The 22,646-nt window shown below is 40.2% G+C and overlaps 1 protein-coding gene across 1 annotated transcript in view; it reads right to left on the minus strand.

The window, feature by feature from the left end:
• Positions 1-22,646, minus strand: part of LOC108796928 (voltage-dependent calcium channel subunit alpha-2/delta-1-like) — a 134,061-nt gene that overhangs the window by 23,952 nt on the left and 87,463 nt on the right. Inside the window, exon 2 of the mRNA XM_018568484.1 lies at positions 7,544-7,625. Within this exon, the coding sequence (XP_018423986.1) occupies positions 7,544-7,625 (82 nt within the window). The remainder of the gene's footprint in view (positions 1-7,543; positions 7,626-22,646) is intronic.

Raw genomic sequence — 22,646 nt, forward strand, 5'->3', positions numbered from 1 at the left:
CTGCCCAACCCCCCCCCCCCAAAAAAAAAAATCCCGTGTTCCTTTGCTTTACAAATTGCATGAATTATGTGTTTTGGAATCCAGGTACTTCTGCCTTATGGCAACGTACACATACTGTAAGTATTTAATCTACCTATTTAACTTTTTGCTTACATGTTAACTTTAACATGGATTATTAAGGAGCATCAAGATGTTCCAAGACAAAAAAAACAAATAGGCACCTCTCTGGGTCACTTGATCTATGAAAGTTATATTGTTCTTATGCTACCAGAGCCATCTGTTCTTATTGCACATGCAGTTTAATCTTTTTTTCCCCCGTTAATTTATTGGAAAATAAGCTTTTTGTACTTACCATCATTTTTTTTCTTTCACATCCATTGAGGAAGACACAGGAATTCTAAACTGTTTGGACTATATTGTCGCACAGACTATACTGTCGCACAGAGGATTGCACACTGGCAAAAAAACATTGTGGACCAGCCCAGTATAACCCCTCATATGCCCAGTATACCTCAGTTTTGTATAAAAATCATATTTTCTTACTCATCAATTGAGGGACACAGGAATTCAGAAACTGGCTCACACGAAAACAGAAGAACTGGGAACTGTCTGCAGTTTAAACAACTGTCTGAAGGACCTTAGGCTTGAATCTGGCATCAGAAAAGGCCTGAACATTGATCTGGTAAACGTTTAAGAAAACAGTCCACAGCTTTAGCTGTGTCTAGGGTGAGATTCAGATATTGCAAGTGATAAGTCATTTCCAATGCAGACTTCTGAACTTCAGACTTCAGACCTAGCTGAACCTCTGCAACGTCTGGATGGTCCAGGCTATATTCCCTGCCAGAGCCTGAACCGACTGTTTCCTCAACAAGAGATATCCAGATTGGGATGGGTGTGCCTTGGGAGCACAGCAAGGCTAGCACAGGAGCCAACATCTTGGAAAATAAAGAGTGCAGAAGACTGGCCAAATCATAGACATTTAGGACATTGGTATCCAAGATGGATTGAGTATGGGAACTGTGAACAGATTTGAGTGGAACCCCTTAATTGTTTTGCCACTGGGGCAATGACACTGTGCTCCAGAAGACCTGTTAGGGCTATATTGAGACCTCATAATCTGTTCAGTGACACAGGTAAGTTGGAAGAAGTGAACCGTGGAAGGGGCAGGGAACAAAATTCTAGCTTGTAGCCCTTGGAAACCATGTCCCACACCTAGGTATCTGAGATTCTAGTTGCCCACATGTCAACAAAGACTAACAGATCCCCCCTGTGGAAAGTGGGGGAGCCCCCTCATTCTGAAGAACATTTATGTGAGGGTTTGGGGGACCTGGAAGCCCAGGGTTTGTGGGCAGACAGGGGTGCAGGCTTGGGTTTTGGAACTTCAGGCCTAGGAGTAATGAACTCTTCTTGGCATCCGAGCAGAAGTGAGCCTTCCCAGACTGAACCCTAGGATTATTTTGCTGGGACAGATGGGTATTCCTGATCCTGGTCACATTCTTAATGTGAGTGACCAGGGCAGCTCCTAAGAGACGTTGTCCCCTGAAGGGCATGCAGAGCAAATGCATTTGCATGCTGGTTCCACAGCTCAACACTTTAGCCAATGTGTCCTTCCCAAATTCACTGACAGGAGACTCATATGAAAAATGAAACAGGAGACCTCTAACAACCACTATACTTCAAGGCTGCAGCCATGAGATCTAATCACTTATAACTATAGCTTAGGGACTAACTGGGACATGGTTTGCCAATGATTGTGTGAAGGCACTGTTTTCTGAAGCTCCCACACCTGGCCCAGATTACTGCACCTTGGATCCTCTTATATAACTGCGTTTTGCTTAAAATGGGGAACAGTTATAAGAAAAAAAAAACATGGAATCCAGCACAGCAGTGCAAAAGAACATTAGTACTTTCTTCTGCAAATCTGGTTAGCACATGCCCTCTGTTGCTTTCCCAATATGGCACTCAAATGTTGTGATTTAGGGGGCCCATTACCTGCCCGCTTTCCCAAAGAGCAGAGTCAAGCCGATTCCCCTCACCATTAAGAATCCTTGGTTTGGGAAGTGAGATTGAAGACACTGAATGACCTGGCTCACTGAAAAAAAAATACTTTGTTCTCCTTCCCACCAAAAGAGGAGATGCAATCCAAAAATATGGAGGAGCTAGGAGACTGCCTTCAGGTCTTCCATGAATAGATATACATGGTGGAATCTGCACTGCCCCCACTACTCACCCCTATAGACAAGCTCCAATCTTCAGTCAGAGAACACCACAGCTAGATACAAGCTCTGTGTTCCCATGTGGATGACTTACAAGACTGGCATTGAAGAAACAATATCCGCCTCAGGGGTATTGCAGAGGCCATGGTCCAAGCAATCTCCCACCCACTGCATTTCCAACTAACACAATCCCAACTTCATCCAGCTGAGGGATGTTTTGTACAGAATGTACTTTTTGTAAACAAAAATAGGCAATTCTGCTTAAGGAAGGGAAAATAGAGTTGTTGATTTCAATGGTGCTCAAGTAGCTTTAGGCCGATCTTTCCAGGAGGACACTTGCTAAACAAAGATTCCTCTACCCTCTTTGGATTTGAGCCCCTAAGCACTTCACACTGAGACGTAGGTGTTCCCCAGGCTCATCATACTCCTTCGGCTCATTAAACCCAGGAATAGGGTAACATTTACGATCCATCCTGATGTCTCCACTCGCTTTTTCCACTCACAAATAGGTAAGATAAATCCCATTTGTCTGCTTTCACTGGAACAGGTGTCACCATTGGACTATCACATTTTGACCTTCCCTATACAGTATGTGTTTCAGGTTGGTGACTCAAAGCATTGAAAAAAGATGGCAACAGCAGCATCCATATTTCTTTCAGTACAAGTTTCCTTAAAAGCATAAAAAAAAAATCAGATGGAAAGGTGTATCAACATGCCTGTGTTATAAAAAAAGGGAAGGGAAAACCTATATAAGACTTTTAAATTGCCTTTCACCCTTACTCCAAAGAGCAATGCTCCTACACGTCTAAAAAAAAGGGACACAGTGCAATGTTTTAAATGGGATGTTACTTTTTTATTTAGATTTTCTCAGAGTTTTACATTTTGGTTAGCTTAAATGTTAGTCTGGCCTTCTCCAGGAAAGATGTCTTATACTCATATAGGTCAGTCAATAACTGTCTCCTCAGAGCATGCATGCATTTCATTCTCCATTCTCTTGGGGCTGTGAAAGCTACTACACCAACATGCAGTCTGCTTAAAGACAAACATTGGGAGCATTTTGTATATGCCATATTAAGTACTCTGGAAATATATAAAAAAGTGACAATTTTCATTTGCAATTTCTCCTTCTGAAAATAGCGATTCTAATATTTATTTTTAATTCTGCCCAAAATAATGAGATTGAGGGATTTATATTAACTAGCAACAACAATCTATAGACTTTGATACAAAAGGCTGTAACACAACATATCAGACAGAATGTATATCACGAGAACTAAGCCAGTTTGACATGGTTAGGTAATACTGGTCCTTTGGAGAATATGTCAGTGTTTTTTTTAAACACTCTGAAAGAGCAGCAGTGCTAATTTTCCCCATAGTAAGTCTTCCTCAACTCATGTCAGGCAAAGGTATAAATATCTTATGAAATCTATGCATAACAGCCAATAGGGGCACAGTTCAGGAAAGTCTCCCATACTGTGATATTTGAAGGCCAAAAAAAATTGAGAATAACATTTATTCCAGAGCAATTGTTGGCTTCTGTTCCGTCTCTGGTCCGAAAACCACCTAACATTTTGGAATGATTGTATTCAAAACTATGTGGTTCTACCTCAAGCATGTTAAAGTAAAAGTATTGCCTCAATAAAGGCAAAAAGTTAAATATATGTGTGTGTGTGCTTCAGCACTTAACTATAAGTGCATTTGCACTTACAGTTTTCTCTTAGTCACTCTGCAAAGGCCCACAAATACTTGTTGAACCTGCCAGTGAAGTCCACCATAAAGTAGCTCCGTGTGATGGGGTGGCAACGATGCTGCAATGTTCCTGAATTTAGTGTGGGGTTGCCATTCTCATGTAGACTCCTGCCTGCTTGCATTACAGTGGGATGAAAAAAATATTGCAGGGGTGTGGCTATTAGCATTGTCATTGCAGATTCTAACTATCTGTAACTTGCCAATCAGCATCTGGCCCCACTTAGTCCTGCCCACTGCTTTCTGGATTGACAGCACTGCCTGCATTGCTGAAGCTGCAGTGTCTCAGAGGGGGAGCGTGCGAGACACAAATGAAGGAGGAGTTGCCTCATTCAGGAAAGTTAGTTTTTGGTTTTTTTGCACTTATATGAGGCATGTGCATCTAACAGTAACTGAATTTGATACTTGCTTAGACTATTATACAAATGCCTTAAGTTGTATTTTAATCTGCGACAAAAGAAGGCTAACAATTGGAAATAAAAAATATATAACTGTACAAAGCTTATGATGCAATAGAAACTCTAAATAGGTAACACAAAAAAAGTGAACAGGGGAAGACATGACAGGAAAAGAAGCCTTGCTAGGACTAAAATTAACTCTGACTTATCAGATACATTAGTCTACATTTGTTTACCTGGCTAACACATTATTGTTTTATTTGGAGGCACTGCTGTACCAGTACAAGAATACACATTGTTGTTTTATTAAGGGCCGAGTGCGAAGGTTTCCTAAAACAAAACGTTCTGGCAGAATCTTTACAGGCTGACATGGACTTCTGTGGATGCTTGGACTTAGAAAAACAGAAAATATTGCCCCTCAGGGCCTGGGTAAACACATGAATGAACATCAAAGCTGGATGGCTTTAGATAAAAGTACTTTATGGAATTAGATTCAGAAACCCTTAGTGAAAAGTATGATATTAGCAGGGCCTTCTGTTCTGGGCTATAATATGAAGCCACACAGCCACATTAAAAGCATTAACATTTCCAGTTGTCCAGGCTCCTTTGCTTGCTCACTCTGATTTCACTGCACACCGCTAGCTACTCACAGTGTGCATTAGAAGCTGCGGCAAGTTAGATAGAGCCTGTCTCATTTCCTGGCTGGAGAACATCTATTGTCATCTAGCTCTTTCACCCCAACCTTATTGTTTCTAGCCCATCCCTTTCATTTACTTGATCTCAGTTTCTTCAAACATTGAAGCTCAGCATCACATGTGGGTTGTACCTGGGGCGGTCTGCATGCAAATGCAGTCTGCCTAGGAACACCCACTCCTCCAGATTGACATCCACCCATCAAGCCATTTTGGTATTTGTATAACTCCTCCAAAAACGCAGTTCACTGCTTGTATCAGGGCTGAGGGCTTTTCAGAGGAGTGCTGAGGCAGAGTGCTGTGATGTTTTCAGGAAGCCATATACTGCACCTTGCTGGCCACCCCTAAGAACTCCAGCACAGAAATCCAGTGATGGCCCATCATTGGGCTTCAAATAAAGCTCGTTATGAAAATACAAACATTGTATTTAAAAATGGCATTAGTACATTGATGAGGAGGGAAAGGAGGGACCAAAGAAGGTAAAATATAAGCATATTATATTTTCAAACAAAACCTTTTTTCTTAGCTTTGAATAGAGTCAGGAATGGTTAGAATACCTGTCAGGTTTGTACTGATTTCCAGAACTCTGTTAGAGAGATTTATTCTCACTTCCTGTCCTGCTTACACCATTTTACCAAACAGGAAGTAAAGGTACCTCTCTAACAGCCAGACCGAAATAAAAATTATTTTTTTAGTAGGACTAGCATTAGCTAAAACCCATCATATTTCTATTTTTGTCTGTGTTTCTGTTTTCTCTCAATTTCTGTCTGGTGAAACCAATGTCAGTAGGAGCAGCTAGTGATGTTACACTTCTCTAATGAAGCTCCTGACAGCAATAAAAATCCAACAGGAGTCCTACACCTTTTCTAGGTTAAAGTGTTGTCTAAAGGGAGGTGGAGCGGGGAATACAATTTTTTTTTGTGGAAACATAACTAGATTAAATGGGGTCTTTTATATCTACCTACAACTACATTTTAAAGATTCTATTGGAGCCAACACCACAGTGCATAATCCACAGTACAACATACTGCAATGTACTAACTTACAGAAAATCTTCACAGGCAAGAGATAACAATAACTGCAGAGATAGGATTGCAAAACTGGATGATGAAATTAAAAGGGTAAGCAATGGCAGTTGGCTATAACAATCCGAACAAAAGCAGACAGAGATGATCCGGTATATAATTTTATTGAATAAGATGAGCAAGGAGATATGACGTGGGCTAGAATGAGAAAATTAGATCACAAGCTTTTGGCTGACATTACCCATTTAATATGCTTGGAAGCAACAAAGCTATTTTGTGTTGGAGACTATTGCCAAAGTGATCAATACAGCTTTAAGCAATCCATTTTGATTACATTTTCTTCCCGAGGTCATAATTACTAGAATTCAAACTATTACTGAAATGTTTTAATTCATAACAAAACACAGCATTATCATTAACACTATCCTCTGTGTGTGTGGCTAGTCTTTGCTGCTGCCAGGCTATAGTAAAACTAGGAGTAATTAGTATACATCACAGTGTGGCTTAGAACTGTGCAGGCTTCAAGTACTGTGTCTTGGGAAGTCCTTTCATGCGGTACTTCCAACGCTGTAAAGGTCAACACACTGCAAGCTAGACTGCTGTTAGCTTTCATTCCTGGTTTTGATTCCACACATATCTAGTTCTCAAAAACATACAAAAGATTTGTTGCCTCAAACTTCTGTACAGGGGGTGATTAAATATTAACTTTAAAGTTTAGTTGACTTTGTAAAAATGAAATAAAAAGGAATAGGTAGATTCTTTTTTTTACATCAAAGAAGGCAAAAACTCACAGTAAAAAGCCAAAAATAGGTAACTCACTATATGAAAGTCATGCCTTGCAAAATAAAAGAGTAAAATAAATATTGAAAGAGTCATAGCTCTTTGGAAAACAGGGTTTTTGGTGATCATAGAGGTGTTGAATAAGGGGGTTACTCCCTATAGTGTTATCGTAGGTGTTCTAAAAAGAACCCTTTAACTCCTTATAGTTTGATCATAGGGGCGATTTACTCAATTGCACTCCCCACGGGATTTTTGGCATTGTGTCCGGCTGCTTTTAAAGAGACACTAAACTCAGGAGTTAAATCTTAAAAATTAATTCAAGTACCTTAACTATTAACAAAAATGTATATTATTTGTGTTTCACTCAGCTGTAGATCCTCAAATCATCTCTGAATTGGTGCTGACACTGTCTTTCCTTCTAACCCCCTTATTCAATACCTCCAATACCTCTATGATCACCAAAGATTCCGAAAAGCTATGACTCTTTTAATATTTATTTTACTCTTTTACTTTGCATGACTGTCATATAGTGAGTTACCTATTTTTGGCTTTTTACTGTGAGTTTTTGCATTCTTTGATGTAAAAAAAAAAAAATCTACCAAAAGGACCAATATTGATTTTTCATTCTAACACACAGTTATTCTTTAAATTAATTTCTTAGAAGAAAATGTACACGGTTTACTTACGTCTGCAAGCTGATCCACACCACTTGCTGTTCTTGCCAATGTTACAAGGTCATATTGCATCTTGTCAACCCATTGTTTAATCCTATGGACAGAAAAATGTTAAACTAAATTACAAAAGTAAAAGAAAAGTAAAAGTACAAATAAAAGCAGACATTTTTAGACACATGTGATTATACAAATGTTATGCAATTACTAGGGAATACCATTGGTTCGTGATGAATCCCTAGGATTCATGAAGTTCATGAGTCTTAAAAATGTTTGCTTAAAGCTTTGCAGGTTCATCACCAGAAATAACAATGGACCTATAATGCACAGTATAGCCTTTGTCCCTGGTCAGTTCCTGAGTCACAGGAGGCAATAATTGGAAGCAATGGATAACCCATCCCTCTTTCTATAAAATGGTGGACTCACAGCAGTCATATGACTTCCCATATTTGACAATAGCTTACTTGCTACCCTTACAAATGGCCAGAATTGAATAACAAGATTGCCTCCAACACTGAGGTTGGCGAACTTCAAACTTTAAGCTTGTTGATAAATTCAATAATATTCATGTTTAAAGTTGTTTCTGTAAATATTGTCAAGGGGAATGGTAGTTTAAAGTATATTATGAGTACAATTTACTAAAGTGTCAAGTGAAGCACAAACGTATTTGCATCAGCACACTTCACAGTTTAGTAAATCAAACCCAAGTTTATTTCATCTTGCTTCACTTCTATGTAAACCAGGCCTGATGCATGATGCACTTCATATCGCAGAGCTGAATTAATGAAAGGCAGTGCTGTGACAAGGTCTTTCAACACCCAGGGCGAAGATATCAAATGGTGTTCCTGAGCTGAAACAGATTGTGTTTGTAAATCTGTGCATACAGTGGTCAAGCTAAGCACAGAGGGCAGAAATAACAGGCACTGTGGATGGCCTGTTATTTCACCAGTGTGATTAGACCATATTGAGGACAATCAAACAGAGCCAGGATTTTTTCTCTGTGCCTTAGAAGCACTGTGGGGCTTAATTGTCCCTTCATTGCTAATTCTGCTATGATCTGGGTATCAGGAGCCACTGTCAGCACGCTTGATACAAAGAGAAGCTGGTAAACAGTAGCTCTCCTGGTAATCTGCTGTGCTGGGTTGTCAGCAGGAGAGGTTCATCTACCAGTTGCACCCTTCCATCCCTAACAGCTATGTCTTAATTACTTGAAGACAAGATGTTTACACCCCCTTCCTGGCCAGGCCATTTTTCAGTATTCTGCGCTGCAGTACTTTGACTGACATTTATTCCTTCATACAACGCTGTACTGAAATTAATTTTATACCATTTCTTGGGGACAGATATAGCTTTCTTTTGGTTGTATTTTATCAACACTGGGGTTTTTATTTTTTACTATATAATGAAAAAAGAACCGGAAATTCTGGAAAAAAAATGTTTTCCCTACGTTATGTTAAAAAAAACATTTATTCTTAGCCATATTCTTGGCAAAATATAAAAGATGGAGTCACGTCGTGTAAATACACACCAAAGCTTAAAAATTGCATGCACCTGCAAAATCTCAATAAAATACTATACTCAAAATTAGACATAGGTGACGCTTTAAAAGCTTTTACAGCTCATCAGTTTAGTGTGATCAGTAAATAATGGCCCTAAAATTATTGCCCTCACACTGACGTTTGCAGTGATATGCAACATGTGCATAATGGGCGCAATCATCGTTTTTGAACGTATGCGGAACCGACGCATGTTTGCATGCATGTATGTGTGTGGTTTTTTTATTCTTTTTTATGTAACTTAAATTTTTTGGGAACTATACCTTTTTTTCCACTTTTTTTTTCACTTAACTTTATTATTATCACATAGGGGACTAAGAATCACCCAATGTGATAGCAAAGAGGATGTGACAGGTCCTCTTTATGGAGTCATCAGGGGTCTTTAAGACTCCTAATGTCACCTGGGGACCCCCAAAGAAGCTGATGAAGCACATATCTGCTTCATCAGCTTCTCTGGAGATTCTGTAGCCGGAGAGTGACAGCAGAATGTGGAAGTGATGTAGTATACATCACTTCCACATTCTGACTCGAAGGGAGATCATGTACTGAACTCCCTCTGATCTCCTGTCACAAAGCTGCTGTGCTGTTCCCGGCCTGCCCCGGGCACAGCGAAGCTCGGGACCAGTGCTGCGGAGGAAGGGGGGTATGGGGGAGCACGATCGCCACCTCATACAAGCGTACCGTCGGCTCTATAGCTGGCGGATCACTCGTATGTAAACAGGCATCGCTGCCTGTTTTTAAATTATGACAGTTTCCGGCGCACGCGTGTAGGTGGGGGCTAACAGGCTGTCTTTAGACCGCCACTCACATCCAGGAAGCTCCTGGCCGACCTGTTTAATTACAACGGCAGGCCGGGAAGCGCTTACAAAGAACCTAGGGATACAGTTTTTAAAGAATGTTGCTGGTTTTGTACACTTTTGTGAAATACTCTTATAAAGACCAGTGCTTCTTAACTTTACTGTGTTATAGACCCCTTTCAGATAACAAATGTTTACTAATTATTCCCATTAGGCAATAGTGTCAAGCACCCACCAAAGAGTGTATCATTATTTTAGAGCCCTCTAAATGTCTACAGACTATTGTTAAGCATTCAACATATTTAACTAAAAAAATGAATATTCAATTACTGGTAATTTTTTTAAAAGTTCATTTGGTACACTTAAATGTTTTAATTAAAAATCATAACAGGTCTTTTGAGGACAGTACTAGGGAGACCTTTGCCATTGACAACTAGATGCCGTCTGTTATACCAGATACCAGGTGGTTCTGGTGCCGATTCTATAACCTGATTTTTGCTATACTTTCACAAGGTCAAGATATGTATGGATTTGAAAGGGTAAATTCAAGGTTTATAGAGTCAAGTCAGGGGAGAAGTTAAATTGTTAATATTACGATGACAAAAAGTTAGGACTAAGGTAAAGGTTAAAGCTGAACTCACAAAGCACAAAAAGGCGCAAAAGCCTTTCATTTAAATATATTTCTCAATAGGTACAGTGGATGTAAATCCACTTTGTGTGCACTAAACCAGCTTAACCCAGATATTACCATATAAAAGCAGCAGTGACATAATCACTGTGCTGCACATAACTTGTGCTGAGGGGAAGGCTGTGAGATGGATTCAGCAGGCCCACCCATGACAGACTGCCAACAGAAAACTACAGGGGGTGGATACAAGACCAGTCAGCCTGCACACATCTGGAATACACAAAGTACACCAAGATTAAAAGGAGAACTATGGGGTTAGGGCTTTTCCCCATAGTTCTCCCCAGGGTCACGGGAGGACACAAACTAGCGTCCTCACGTGTACAGCTCCCGGTATACTGAGAACGCCGGGATGGATCCCGGCATTACTGTCGAGATCCACTCATCTGCATGATTGACAGCTGGCTCCGCCTATCTAGAGGCAGAGCCAGCTGTACCCGCCCCTCCCCCGTACGTTCCGCCACCGCTGGAGGATCGAACAGGGGAGGGGGGAATCCCTGCAGGGAGCCGTGAGTGACAGTCACGGCTCTCTGCAGGGACATGATCGAGAAGTGAGCGAGCGACGGTATGTGTTCGCTCACTTCCCGATCTATTGAGCCGGCCTGTGATAGTTTCATTGTCACACGTCGGCTCGAACTATGAGGCTGAGTGATTTTCACTCACCTCATAGTTCTCCTTTAAATATGACTATACATGCCTCTTGTATTTAGACATTTGCTTATCGTGGAGTTTCAGCTTTAAACTGAACCTGTGCTTTGCCTATGCACTTTAGATGTTGGAGACAGCCTAAGGCAGGGGTGGACAACTCTGGCCTTCCAGCTGTGATTTAACTACAAATCCCAACATGCCTCTACCTCTGGGAGTCATGCCTCTGTCTGTCTTGCAATAACTCATGGGATTTCCACAACAGCTGGAGGGCCAGAGCTGCCCACCCCTGGCCTAAGGTTTTGGTCAAGGTTTAAGGTCAGGGAGTATGAGGGGACACTTTATTTGTACACTTCTTACTGAGCCAAAATCCTCAGCACCAAGATTCAATTTTCTCAGCACTGAAAGCAAACATACCAGAATTTATGAGAAGGCACCATGAAATGCTTCAGCACACCTTTTGGTTGTATCTACCCCACACCCACACTTCCCCAGATTGTGCTGCCAAAACCCCCAAATATCAGAGACATATACTAACTTTCTAAAATATGGTATTTGGATCCCCCTACATAATGCTTCCACGCTCTGCCTGACAGAGCTTAGTTTGGGATGTTTGGGCGTTTTGGCATGCTGCAGTGGGAAAGACAATCGATTTAAAGTGACATTAAACCCTCAGATTTTTTAACATAAAACAATACTGTAATGTGTGCCTTACTGTAATCCATGGTTGTTTCCCTTCTCCTTGCTGCTCTTCCTTTTAAATTTGTATCTGTACTCATGCTGGGCAGAACTTCTGTTTTGCAGCAGACTGCCTTGTCTCAGGAATCGATACACGGTGTCTGTGTATACGTTTGTATAGGCTTGTAACCTGAGCCAGCACTACAGGAAGAGGCCCTGAGCTGAAAAGGGAATTTCTCCCTAAGCATGAGAAGACATGAGGATTTAAAAGGAAGAGCAGCAAAGAGAATGGAAACAACCATGGATTACAGTAAGGCACACATTACAGTATTGGTTTATGTTAAAAAATCTGATGGTTTAATGTCACTTTAAGGTATGGTATGGTACCTTATAGTTCCTTCTAGTAAACACTGCTCTAACTTTAAACCACATCCTGAGAAACCTCTGAAACATTAACACCAATCAAAAGTGCTCTCCAGATAAAAGTCAATTAAATTGTTTACAGATACCTATTTATAAGCCACAGTCATTTTACAAAACTATACTTCTATTCAGCACTGTAAATGAAAAATATGGGCTTTCGGAAACACAGCATGATTAAAAAGTCACCAATTAAATGGAAGAAAATTGTGGATACGTCCTTTAAATTAATCTTTTTTTCCCTCTACTCCACTATTTCATGCAAGGATTTTGCTGAATAAGATATCCAAGCAACAGAAACTGGGAGCTGGATGAATCATCTCATCTGGCAGATTGCTATTAGAGGACATTCAACACATTTAGATAAAGTCTACTCATTTTGGAGACCAGAGCTGGGTGTTTATGCAGAGGTGAACAAAATGATGAGGAAACTGGGTGCAAGCCAATGTTTAAGAATGCCCATTTTAGATTACTTAAATAAAGCCATATACACAAAACAAAATTATAGAGGGCTTTCTGAGATGAGAAGAAAAAACACAATAAAGTCGAGCCAGTTTAAAAGAATTCACAAAGCTTTTATTAACATAGAAAACATTAAAATACTCATGGACACCCATAAAAACAGATCACAATTGTCAGCAGAGGATAGTCGAGTCTTGAGTAGCAAGACTAATTGATTGCATCTATTTATACAAAACCCATATGGTATTAACCACTAGATGTTGAAAGGTGATTTCACTAGTGTTCAATTATTCCATCTTCAACGCGTTTCGCATCATCGCTTCTTCAGGAAGGTGAGTGAAGTAATTTGTAAGTATTGTATTACAATCCAAGTGCTTAAGAAATCAATCCTCTATTAAAACCCCAGTAGGAAATTCTGGGACTTTGACTATCCTCTGCTAACAATTGTGATCCGTTTTTATGGGTATTCATGGGTATTTTAATGTTTTCTCTGTTAATAAAAGCTTTGCAGAGTCTTTTAAACCGGCTCAACTTTATTTTGGTTTTTCTTCTCATCTCAGAAAGCCCTAAATAATTTTGTTTCGTATATCAAATTAAATTAGGGGGAGATGAGAAAAGGTTTTTGGGAGACCTAACATATATATATATGATTACTTAAATAAAGCCACTTTGGAATATCAATGTGTAGTGTAAAATATACCATGCAAAGTAGTATTTATGCCGGGCAAACGGTTACATTCATTGAGAGAAATGTGAAAAAACCCATTATGCACAAAAAAAAGCCATCCTACTGACCATGTCCACGTATGGCATTTTACAGAAGCACAATTGTTACTTCATATCTCTGTTACTAAGAGCCTCCTGGATAACAGATTACTGTGTACTGGACAAATACTTTATTTCTCTATGTGGGAAAAATATTGGCTCATGGTGGATTTGTGTGGAAGTGTCAGATGCAAAGCCACACATGAGTATTAATTGTATTCTTTAAAAGCGATATTCCAGCTGATGTGTTTTCATTGCTAAAGATAGAATAAGGAACACTTAGGATTTCATTATGGTCAGGAGTTATCTCTAACATTTTCTTTGTAGTCACCAGGACAAGTAAGTAGATCGTTCCAACACAGACACAAACAGTAAAAAAAAAAACACTATTTTAGTAAAGTAGGGAAGGGTTTTAATTTCTGTGAGGTTTCCCTGCTGCAATGATATGTATTTGTTTTACATATAATGCTTTGAACAGCAAGCAAAACAATAAAGGTTTACATGTATAGTTGAACAATCTCTGTTTTTATTGTTGGTTGTCTTTGTCCCTGTTGGGTTGCATTTTCCATCACGTCTTGTTTGGTCAATGGTAAAGGAAGTTAGGGGGAATCTATAAAATGCAGACAGCAACAGAAACCTGACAAATCTTCCAACCACAATGTGTCCATTCTATTATTATTTTAGATACGCTTTGAAGTCTATCCATAAATGTTCAGGAAAGTACTATTGTTTATTTTATTCATTATTAGTGTTTATATAGTGCTGACAATTTACGCAGTGCACATTCACATCAGTCCCTGCCCTCAAGGAGCTTACAATCTAAGGTCCCTATCTCACATGCAAACAGACGAGGGCCAATTTAGACAGGAGCCAATTAACCTACCAGCATGTCTTTGGAGTGTGGGAGGAAACCCATGCAAGCACAGGGAGAACATGCAAACTCCTTGTCGGGATTCAAACCAGGGACCCCCAAGAACTACAAGGCGGAAGCGCTAACCAGTACGCCACTGTGCTGCCCCATTCTATATCTTTATATAAACCAGCTTCCACTGCATTGGTCAGTTTAAAGTTTAGCACAACAAGAGAATACTCTCTGGTTGCAGTTTGAAATTGAAAATAACTTTTTGATAATATCAACCTAGGAAATGGCTTGTGTAGCAATAGATTAGATTTATTGTATTACAAGACAGAAGCGCTAACCACTACACCACTGTGCTGTCCCATTCCATTATTCTTTATATAAACCTGCTTCCACTGCATTGGCCAGTTTAAAGTTCAGTACAACAAGAGAATAGTCTTTGGTTGAAGTTTGAGATTGAAAATAACTTTTTGATAATCTCAACCTAGGATATTGCAATAGATTAGATTAATTTTATTAGCAAAAGTAGAGTTTGCCTTTAAACAATTACCTTTTATTAAATTGTACCTTCTAGGATTTAGTAATAGCATCTTCATAATTAGAAGCAGATTTAGTACATGTCCTGCTATGCTTTAAGCTGAGCAATAAATGCTCACATGACTTGTTTCTTTTCTCGATTGATTAGGCAGCTGATAACTGATAACTTTAATTTAGATAGTTTAGCTGTCACACAAATGCATACTGGAATATTACTAAAAGTAATGTTTTTCATAACTTGCAAAGCTTTATGACTAATAAGTAGAACTGTAGGAAGCACAAACATAATGAGCAAAATAACAGCTCTATAAAAATTGCTTGTGGCATTTAATTGTAAACGAATGCTGTGATTTTATATTTTGGTTATTATTTATGACCTTCATCTTCTCTAATGTAACGCTAAAACAGCTAATTCGATAACAAAACTTTCTGATGCAATAAAACATCTGTTCTTTGTGCTCTGCTCACATGATACCATGAAGCTTAATTTCATGGTCACAAAAACAAAATAAACCGAACAACATGAACTCTACTAATAAGTTACAACCTGCTGGGCCAGAAAAAAAAAAAAGACTTTCTGCAGGAAAAATTCAAGACATCTTACATCGCAAATTAGCTTATCAAGACGTTTAGCTACTAAGCTTTAGAAAAAAAATTATGCTTTCCACAGTATTGGCAAGTCTGGCAACCACACAATTTATATGCCTTACTTCCTTTCCTAGTTAGAGGAAATTTGCTACAAAGAAAAACACTTGTCCTAGAAGCCACTTACAGTAGTTACTAATCTCTGATCCCTGGTTTGCATACTACATACCAAGACAGTTAGGCCACACGGATCCAGCATCTCTGTCCTGGAACTACTGCGCTTTCCAGAACCAAAATTTAGCAGATTATATCTTAACATCCTCCAGAAAGTGCTAGTAACCTGACAGTCATGTTAATAAGATATTACTGCTGTAAAGCCCACCTCCATGTTTATTAAAAAGTTAAAAAAACAGTGGTCCAGGGTGTTTAAAAACCCACCTCCTCTAAATCCTGGTTGATGTGCCCCTGTAAACACTTTAACACATTAGTCTGGGTTCACAGCACCCCAGGAAGAAGAGGAAGGGTCCATGATGTCAGTCAAAAAAGGTAAGCATCAGATGATTTAATAGGAAAAAGGGGTGGGGGCTCCAGGGAGGTGGGAAGGAAGATCAGTTAGATTTTAAAGTAGAAATTTGATCAAACGAGTTTGTCTAGTTTTGTGTACAGAGGGAAAGATGTAGAAGCTCAGCTATATTTTTGTCTGTACTACCCTCGGGGACATTCACTTTTACTATATAACCTGGTAACTGATATCAATGGATAAAACAATGTAAAATCAGAAGCAGAAGGAAAGTTTCCCAGTTGTCACAGCTGATTAGGTGACAGCTGTAAAAGGTGGGATTCCCCCTCCGTTTAGGTGATATTTACTCACTTGTTGTTGTGTGTCTCTGGGACAGAAAGTGAGGAGAGATCGGGGGCAAAGGCAGCAGCAAAAACCAGAGGGTGGTTTGAACTCTCCCCAATATATACACAACTAGAGAGAAAGATTTTGCTTGTGTTCACTTTAAGTCCCTGACCTGGGACAAGCATGCAGTAAGTGAAGTCAGTGTGAAGTAAGAACACCAGATCTGCAGACTTATTTGGGGGGAGTGACTCAAAAAGGATCAAACTCAAAAGATCTGCTTGACTGACCCACAACTAATGTTTTCAAAAGATGATGTCAGCAATGGCAGCCTTCTAGTGCTTTCAGAATTGGTTTGCTTTAAGACCAAAGGATTGCGTTATAAAGAATATCTTTGGAAGAAGAAATCTCTCTTTTTGCTTTTTTCTTTACCTCAAAGAGGAGGTGGTGAGGCAGACAATGCCAGACAGACATATTTTTATGCTGGAGAAACTCATTACTGAAAGCTTTTTACATCCATTACAAATGGATATGTGCTTTTTTTCAATGCATTACCCAACTGGATGTGTTCTTTTTTTAACTACAATCATGAAATGACACTGTTTGAAATAGGTATGCTTCCCTATATACAGATTTCAGACAATGACACTGAAGCATTAGACAATGCATATCTTTCAAACCATAAGCCAAGAACATAGATAGATGTCACTAGAGTGCTGATGCCACATTTCTGTCTTTTACCTCCTCTGGTTCCCCTCAAGGGACCTGTCACTGTTAACCTATAGAAAGCTAAGAGAACAGCACGTTTTGGTATTACTCAGATGTGCTTGACAATCTGGTAAACATGAGCTAGAGGCAGCTTTATGTTACTGAACTTACATGTGTTATTTACCTCCTGGGCTATGGGAAAGAAACCAGCTTCTGACATCAACATATGAATTAATCAATATTATACAATATATGCCGGCAACACTGAAATTCACTTCAGTTTCCCTGCTCTACTTTATATTCAACAGCGGTACTGAACAAATCACAAAGAAATAGTTCTGTCTGATGTTGTTTTTGTCAGCTGCAAAACCACCATACATGTAAGGACTAGAATTTCCTAACCACTATGTTGTATACATGTGTGTGTTTCTTTTTACCTCATACCCTATAATCCTAAATGAGACCTGAATCAGCAGTGACCCAGGACCCCCTTGTCCTTAAGAGCCCCCATTCCCCTTGTCCCTACGGTCCACCACAGAGCGATAAATCAAGGACTCCAATTGGCTTAATCAATAAATCAGCTCAAAGAACAAGTTCATTGTGCAAATTATAGTAACCGAAAGGGACCAATAAGAATTAATGTTTCAATGTAATCATTGTGGTAATTGGAAAATGATGGACAGCATGGATTACTAAACTTCACACTAATTGTTTTGTTAACCTCACAAAATATTGGTGTACACAAAACACTGCTCGTATACTGGTGGATTGTGGATTTCACAACTGTGTGCACCTGTTTAACACAGTGGGGTCATAATATGCAGCAGCAGGTTCCACTAGTGATTGTGGCTGCCAATGAAAGCCTAAACTGTCAATTAGTACTTGGCAAACAACATGCTTTTCAGAATCTGTATTCCCAAGTTAAGGTGCCCACACACCTTGTGATAATCGTACGATAATCGTGTGTAGCATGTTCGTAAGATAAAAGCCGGACGGGCCGGGGTGCGCAAGCGCACACTGCCCGTTCAGCATTACGGTCATCGGAAGCCCGCCCCTCAGCGAGGCGGGCTTGCGATCATCGCAAGCACGATCTGCCTGTCCAAGATGGGCAGATCGTACGTTTTTTAAATGACCTTACAACCAATCGCAAGACAAAAGTCTGGGTGTGTGCCCAGCATAAACCTGGGATTCCATAAAGTAAAAGAAATTGTAAAACTGAATCTTCCACTTAATCCCATAATATTAGTAAAGATACCCAACTTCAGTTCACATTTTTACATACCAGGGATGAAGTTGCAGTATGTAACAAACATACTGGATTGTGGGAAGTGGGATGAAAAGCTGTTTTCTTGTTGTTTGTGCCCTACATGCATCTGAAGTCAAGTAACATTTTAGATAAATATTTTTGCTCCAGTTCCTTGCCCTGCCCGGGGGGTTGTATCCCTCCCAGTGTCTCTAAAGTGAATGTCCTTTGTTTAATAAAGGAGTTGCTCTTTCTATGTTGAACCTTCAACATGAGTTTTGCCTCGTGATTGGGGGTTAGGGGCTGGTTACTGCGAATCTGCTGGCTGAGAGTGGGGTTTGGCGGGCAGGAGACACTCTTTGGCGGAGGTACCCAGTCGGGTGGGGTTTGGCGGGCAGTCGGGGTGCCCGGGGTCCGTCACACCACTTACTAGGCAATAAATGTTCTGAATGTTCACAATGATGGGCACCAGTCACTTTAAGGTTTTTGTATATTTTATTGCACTAGTGCATGGACAGATTGGAAAGAGGGCGGAGGGAATACAGGATACCTGTTGGTTTTTATTTAAAATGCTGTCCTTGGTCTTCTGCATATCTTTCTCACTTCCTGGGTCCCTCTTTTACTTGGCTATACTAGACTCTTAAACTTCAAATTGGCTTATTGTCAACTGAGGTTTGAGTGGTATCTCAGACTTGGATTTTTATCAAGGACAGCGTAGAAAGTTTCCAGTGGTGCTTTTAAATATGCACCAGCAGCCTCCAAGCCTGCTGATTGGCCAGGTATTAAATATCCTTATGTAACGGCAACCGCCGTCACCGCTCACCTGGGAATCGGGGGGTACAGGGTTCTGCCTCACGGGACGGGCCGTCTGCGTTCCGGCAGGGTGCGCGCGCATCTGCTTCCGGGTTCGGACGGCGGGTGCGTTCCACCTTGGCACGCGGAAGTGCTTCGTCTCGTCCGGCGGCTCCTCCCCCCGCCTCTTAGCCCTATATAAACGCCCCAGTGAGACAGTATGGCGTTCCAATATTGAAGACTGAACGCCTGCTGTCTCCTGGGACCCCCCATACCATTCAACACTGCTACCTTCTACAGAGGACCTTCAACGAACTCCACTTGGACCCCCAGCTCCTTCTGCTACTCCATTTAACCGCAAGTACCCTGGCATATTGCTCACCATTGAGTTAAACTAACTGTGTGTACAGAGAAGCTGGATTAACTTGCATGCTCCATCTAGTGGTCCTTTTGGAGAATACAACTTTACCTCTAAACCATAGCTGTTATCGATACTAACCTAATTGACAACCTGAATCTTACATCTTCTATTATTGTTACATTTGATGGGGGTTATGCAGTAATAATACCATCCATCCTTTCACTTCTGTTTATTTTGGCTGTGATGCTTGAACCCTAACTCCCCGTTAAGATTGGGAGTGAAACCAGGGTTCCGTCTGATTGGCCTCCGCAGTTGTGATCCACAAAACCCCAACCTCACACCAGGTGTTACACCTTAACACTAGTTAGCACACAGCTAAGCTGACTACACTCACTACAAGATCCCAAATAACAAAAAGAGAGCGTGGAAAAATACTACATCCCTACAGATATTAAAAATGATACTGTTGAAATATAATATGGCAACACAGTGGCGTAGTGGTTAGCACTTCTGCCTTGCAGCACTGGGGGTCCCTGGTTTGAATCCTGGCCAGGGTCACTGTCTGCAAGGAGTTCACATGTTTTCCCTGTGCTTGCGTGGGTTTCCACCAGGTACTCTGGTTTCCTTTCGCATTCCAAAGAGATGCTGTATGGTTCATTGGCTCCTGTCTAAATTGGCCCTTGCATGTGAGATAGGGACCTTAGATTGCAAGCTCATTGAGGGCAGGGACTGATGTGAATGGGCAATGCGCTGTTTAAATTGTCAGCGCTATATAAATAACTGTAATAAATATTATATATCAGTTTTGCAAACACATCTTTTTATTTTGTATCCTATTAGGGTGCTCATATGTGACAGGTAGGCACCCCCTGCACCCTGTATTTTCTCCATAATAACATGAAACAAAAGGTTTTCATCTAAAAGTTACCAAATCAGTATCTCCACTACAGAACCTTACAAACACTCCTGTTCTTCAGTATCTGTGGGCTCAGGAGTACACAGACAGAACCAGAGATGTTGCACAGGTTATATGTTGTGGACAATTGCAGGTGACTTTCACTTATGAAGTAAAATCAGTTTTACTGATGATCCACATCAGTCATTTTTAGATATAGCTCAGCAATATTCTGCTACATGATTTTAAAAAAATACTAATTTTATCAGGCTTAGTGTTACTAAGCGGCACTGAGGATGGAGTGTCCGGTATAGATGCTCCAGCCTAAGTGCACTTCTGCACCACAAATGGGGGTGTTTTCACCAGATTCTGCATAGGTGCAAACTTCCAGGCTGAGAGAAAGATGCAAGCCAAACACTAAGACACCCACCATCTGTATTATTTCAGAACCTTTCCAATGCAGAAACCATTTTCCAGAAGTTCAACATTCAAGTATCTTCTTTATTTCTATTACTTTCAAGATAAGAATTTTATTTGAAATACTATTTATCACACCATCCTCATAAACTAATGAACCTTCTATGACAGGAGTAAGCAAACTCTGTCCTTCCAGCTGTGGTGAAACTACAAATCCCACATGCATCTGCCTCTGGGAATCAAGCCTGTGGCTGTCAGAGTCTTGCAATACCTCATGGGATTTGTAGTTGCACCAGAGTTTGCCTATCCCTGTTCTATAATATTATTTTGAACATGCAATCTCTATATTAGGCTGAAACTAAGGGGAAACTAAAGCCTCATGCACATGGTACACGAGGCCTTCGAGCATAAATTGTGGGCATATAAGCAACAATATAATTACTGCTTATATTTGTATAAACACCCATAGTAGTGAATGGGTGTAGGAGGCTGTACATGAGCTTACTCCACTGCTTGCCACGTGTAAACCTGCACGTGTACAACCCTGGACACATCTAGTCTGCATCCATGGGTATAAGGCTTTATGCATGCACATGTTTAGCCAAATAGCAGTGTAAACCCACATACAGCCACCTGCACCCATTCACTACTATGGGCGGCTGAATTCAGCAGCTGTATGTCCTTGGAACAGAAATTTGCCTGTAATTTACTTTCATTTTAATTCTTCTTTTTCAAGTGGTATAGAATGTTCAACAAATAGTTTGGCAACTATTTTATGTGTATAAAATTATGTATAAAGTTGAATACATTTTTTCTGTTCAGTATACTCTTGTCTTAGACATATTTTTTAAAGGACAATTTCTCCTTTATGTTGGTCAGACATGTAACGCTATAATTGTTCAATAAAACAATTGTTTTGATAAAAGAATCATATCATTCTAAAAATAATTACATTAGGTAGACAATTTGATTAATGCACTATCATTTTAATTAAGAATTAATGGCTGGTAACAATTTCAATTGAAATTAAACAAAATTGATCTTGTCTTTGTTGGGTCGATTGTTAATTTTCCAACAAAAGACCAATAGAAGCGATCAAATTTATATTTGGTAAACTGTTTATTGCTACATGGATGGAAACCATTAGTCAACAGGAGCAGTTACTAGATATGCTATAGTTCAAATACTGCACCGACTCTCCAGACTGAGCCAATTTCTTTACAGGCAGTATGTTACCTGGAACTGGAAGAGTTAAAGTGTATCTAAAGCCAAAGCTCATTTCCTGCTCTGACTCTAGGACAGAAAATCGAAATGCCCTCATGTAACAGACTTACCTGGCCACGCTCTGGGATCAGCCTCCAACCCTGCCTACTCCTGTCTCATCATGCTGCTCCTCCTCCCTCAACCCTGCTGTCTGAATAAAGTCACAGCTTTTGAAATGCTCAGTGTCTAGGAAATGTAATGGACACTGATCATTTCCCTGCACACAGCCTACCTCTCTTCACCTGTTCCATCCAATATGCAGTTCATCTGAGCACACCTTCTCTTTCCCTGATTGCAAGTGCACAGTAACCCCTCAGCCACCAGGAATGCATGATCAGAGTTTGATCCTCAGCTCACTGAACCTGCCAGCACAGGGAACCACCATTACTCTGCTTCTCAGATTGCAACGCAAGCCAGCAATCCTCATCTTGCTGGACCCACTTTAGCTGATTCCTCCACTCTCATCTATGGAACATTTCCCCCCTCTCCAGAGCAGCTAACTACAAGTATTCCTTCAGATATTAAGTTGCTTATTGCTATTAATCCACTATATGCTGTTACATCTCTGGCGACGGGTTACTAGTCGCCCTGTTGCCAGGGTTATACTGT

This window comes from Nanorana parkeri, unplaced genomic scaffold (assembly GCF_000935625.1).
Source record: "Nanorana parkeri isolate BGI_ZX_2015 unplaced genomic scaffold, ASM93562v1 scaffold1196, whole genome shotgun sequence".
In the NCBI taxonomy this organism is placed as follows: Eukaryota; Metazoa; Chordata; class Amphibia; order Anura; family Dicroglossidae; genus Nanorana; species Nanorana parkeri.